Source organism: Microtus ochrogaster, unplaced genomic scaffold, assembly GCF_000317375.1.
Source record: "Microtus ochrogaster isolate Prairie Vole_2 unplaced genomic scaffold, MicOch1.0 UNK98, whole genome shotgun sequence".
Classification (NCBI taxonomy): domain Eukaryota; kingdom Metazoa; phylum Chordata; class Mammalia; order Rodentia; family Cricetidae; genus Microtus; species Microtus ochrogaster.
In genome coordinates, this window is record NW_004949196.1 from 781,903 (window position 1) to 785,534 (window position 3,632).

The 3,632-nt window shown below is 54.7% G+C and overlaps 1 protein-coding gene across 1 annotated transcript in view; it reads right to left on the bottom strand.

Moving 5' to 3' along the window:
* The window catches only part of Slc25a41 (solute carrier family 25 member 41), an 8,382-nt gene extending 5,238 nt beyond the window's left edge, over positions 1-3,144 (bottom strand). Inside the window, exons 1-3 of the mRNA XM_026778003.1 lie at positions 2,937-3,144; positions 1,542-1,694; positions 1,324-1,431 (exon numbers count right to left, since the gene is read on the bottom strand). Of these exons, the coding sequence (XP_026633804.1) occupies positions 1,324-1,431; positions 1,542-1,694; positions 2,937-3,104 (429 nt within the window). The 5' untranslated portion in view covers positions 3,105-3,144. The remainder of the gene's footprint in view (positions 1-1,323; positions 1,432-1,541; positions 1,695-2,936) is intronic.
* Positions 3,145-3,632: the final 488 nt, after the last annotated feature.

The following is a 3,632-nucleotide window of genomic DNA, read 5'->3' on the forward strand; positions in this document are numbered from 1 at the left end:
GGAACTAGCTCTGTAGACCAGGCTGGTCTCGAACTCACAGAGATCCGCCTGCCTCTGCCTCCCGAGTGCTGGGATTAAAGGTGTGCGCCACAAAAACTTCTGAAATACAAAAATGTCTCTCTCTTTTTTTTTTTTTTGGCACAGGGTCTCACTTTGTAGGGCTGGCTGTCCCGGAACTCACTCTGTAGACCAAGCTGACCCTCAACTTGCAGAGATCCACCTGCCTCTGCCTCTGGAGTGCTGAGCTTAAGGATGTGGCCCCGTCTAAATGTCTACTGAGGACTGTAGAGGTGAGTGGCTTGGGCCCTGCAAACCTGGAGAGTCAGCGGACACATATGTCCTTACATGTCTGTCACAGCTGGGGAGAAGGGCACAGAGCCACACTAAGGTATGTCCTGCATTGGTAGGAGAAGAGCGAGCCTGTGGCCTGACGTCACACAGCAGCGCGATCCTGGCAAGCTGTAGGGGAGAGCTGAGGCTGACTTGGGAAAACCTTCAGCTTCCATAAGAAGGAGAGCTTCTGGTCCCCGTGTGCACCTGCCATCCCGGAACTCAGGAGGCGGAGTGAGGAGGGTCAGGAGAGTCATTTTCGCTGCACAGCATGACCAAGACCATCCTGTGCTACACTTGAAAACAAACAAATCGTCTCACAATCACTTCTCTCCTCCCCACCCCCTAGTGTCAGGATTTGAAATCTCTGAGAAAGTTTTAAGTCCGTAGGAAAGTGCATAGCCGGCCTCTGGGGTTGTCAGAGACAAGGGATGGGCCATCTGGGGACAGATCAGCCCAGGGCACGCAGCAAGGAAGAGAAGTGCAGGTGGGGTGATGGCTCAGTGGTGAGAGCTTGCCTAGCCTGAGGGAGGTCCCAAGTCCCATCTCTAGCATCCGAGAAAGAAAGAAATGAAGGGGAAAGTTGTATTTAGTGTCTATGATCCCAGCACTTGGGGCCCACACAGGGTGACAACTGGTGTTCTGGGCTATGCTGTGCTCAAGTTTGAAAACCTGTGTCAAGCAAACAAAATAGAGCCAGACAGTGGTGGCGCACACCTTTAGTCCCAGCACTCAGGACACAGAGACAGGCAGAATCTCTGAGTCTGAGGACAGCCTGGTCTACAGAGCAAGTTCCAGAAACCCTGACTCAAAAGCTAAAACAAACACAATGAGAGAGAGAGAGAGAGACAGAGACAGAGACAAAGGGCAGGAGGGTAAAGGAAAGTGAGGAGGGAGAAGGAGCGAGGAAGGTAACGGGAAGACAAGAGGGAGAAAAGATGGTGAGGGGATGGCCCAGCACCAGCCCTGGCTACTCAGGTCCTCCGGCCTTACCTCCATGGGGTTGATGAGAGTCTGGGAGATGGCCACAGCCAGGGATCCCGCCATCACCCGCTCCTGGAAGGGCGGGTAGTCCTGCACACTGCAGAAGAAATTCTTACACTGCAAGTGAAGGAGGAGTGAGAGAAGCCGCCAGCCGCTGTGCACCAGAAGGGCAGAGGGTCGCGCTGCACGCTGGAGCCTTGCTCTGTGGAAAGTCACCTCAGACTTACCTGCTCAAACACAGAGAACTTGATGGCGTATTCCGGGGCGATCTTGAGCACGTTAATGCCATTGCCCCTCCAGAGCGAGCGGACACCTCCCTCCTGGATCAGGCTCCGCAGGCCACTCAGCAGGTGCCTGAAGTTACTCTTGGAGGAGTACACCTGGGAAGCGAGAGGGGTGAGTAGCCCTGAGAAATCCCACCAGGTATCCCCAGCCCCTCACTGGGGGCTTCTAGGTGGGGTTCCACCCTGACCACGCCCCCACCCCTCCCTGGGGGGATTCTAGGCGGGCTCCGTCGTGACCACGCCCCCAGCCCCTCACTAGGGGGAATTCTAGGCGGGGCTCCACCCTGACCACGCCCCCAGCCCCTTACCGGGGGGGGGGGGGGGGGCTCTACCCTGACCATGCCCCCAGCCCCCTCACTGGGGATTCTAGGCAGGGGCTCCACCCCTGAGCCAAGTCTCTAGCCTTCTTTTTATTTTATATTTTGACACATGGTCTTCTCACTAAAATTGCCCAAACTGGCCTTGAAGTGGAGATCCTCCCGCTTCAGCTTCTGGAACAGCTGGAGTCACAGGCCTGTGCCGCTAGATGGATCCACCTATTTAGTCCTAACACTTATCTAAAACCCCACTGTGGCCAGCTCTGGCGAGGCTGGTCTGTAAGCCCAACTCTTTGGGAGCCTGAGTTAGGAACACTGTAGTTCAAGTCCTTTCTGGGCTACAGAGTGAGTTCAGGGCCAACCCGAGCTACTTACTGAGATATCTGAAAATAAAAAGTGACAAGGGGGCCACGGGAGTGACCGTCCAGTGGTCAGAGCCCTGGAGAGCTGGCTCGGGTCAAGAGCACCTGCAGCTGCTGTGGAGGAACCTGATTCCCTTCCCCGCACCCACATGGAGGCTCACAACCATCTCGAACTCCAGTTCGAGTGAACCCATCGCCCCCTGTTGGCGTCCAGTGGCACTGCATGCATGCGGTGCGCGGACATGGGGTCAAATTCTCACTCATATAAAATAAAAATAAATGTGTTTTCAAAAAGAAAGAAAGGAGGGCTGGGAATGTTGCTCAGCAGCGAGGGCTTCTCTAGCGTGTGTGAAGCCCTGGGGTCCATCCTCAGTCCCTTCCATGCCCGCACGTCCCTCTGCAAGCACCTCAGAGATATCACCCACAACCCGCAGACCTCTAAACCTTTTAACGTGGACTGTGTTGCTCTCTGTGACTGGAGTTCTCTGAGCCCAGTCCCAGCACTACTTCCTGTCCCCATCATCCGCAACTCCAGTCTCAGCTCCACTTTACGAGACCTCTATGTTGAGACCCAGGCTCTCCTGAGCTCCACCAACTCCATCTCCTCCACCCTTCTCCACCATACTGTTCTCCAAAGGGTTCCAGCCCTGCAGACAAACCTGCATGTATACCCTGGCTCGGTCCAGGGGGGCCGTCCCTGTGCGAGACACTGCCCCAGCCATGGCTCCTGAGAGCAGAAACTTCCACAGGGCCCCCCTGTTCTCCTCTTCCAAGACATCCACAGGGACCATCAGCCGCTCTCCTGTGTCCAGAACCTGCATGAACATCCAGGGTCGGACCACACTCAGCCCTGAAGGAGCTCGCTCCTTACAGGGTCCCCTTTGCTTTTCTTTGCTGCCTTGATGTGGACAATTCTTTGGAGGGGGTGATTTGATGGTTTCATTTGTTTGTTTTGTGACAGGGTTTCTCTGTGTAGACCAGGCTGGCCTGGAACTCAGAGATCCACTTGTCTCTGCCTCCCAAGTGCTGGGATTCAAGGTGTGTGCCACCATGCCCAATTGATTTCTTTCTTTCTTAGTGATTTACTTTTTTTTATTTGTGTGTGTGTGTGCATACATGTGAATGAAGGTACCCAAGGGGGCCAGAAAAAGCCATTGGTCTCACGGGAACCAGAACTACCGATGGTTGTGGGCCACCATGTGGGTACTGGGGCCTGAGCATTCAGCCTCTGAAAGAGCTCACAATACTGTGTATGTGAGAGTGCAGGCATGTGAGTGTGTGCAGTGCTGTGTGTGATGTGTGTATAATGTGTGTGAGAGAGTGCAGGCATGTGAATGTGTGCAGTGCTGTGTGTG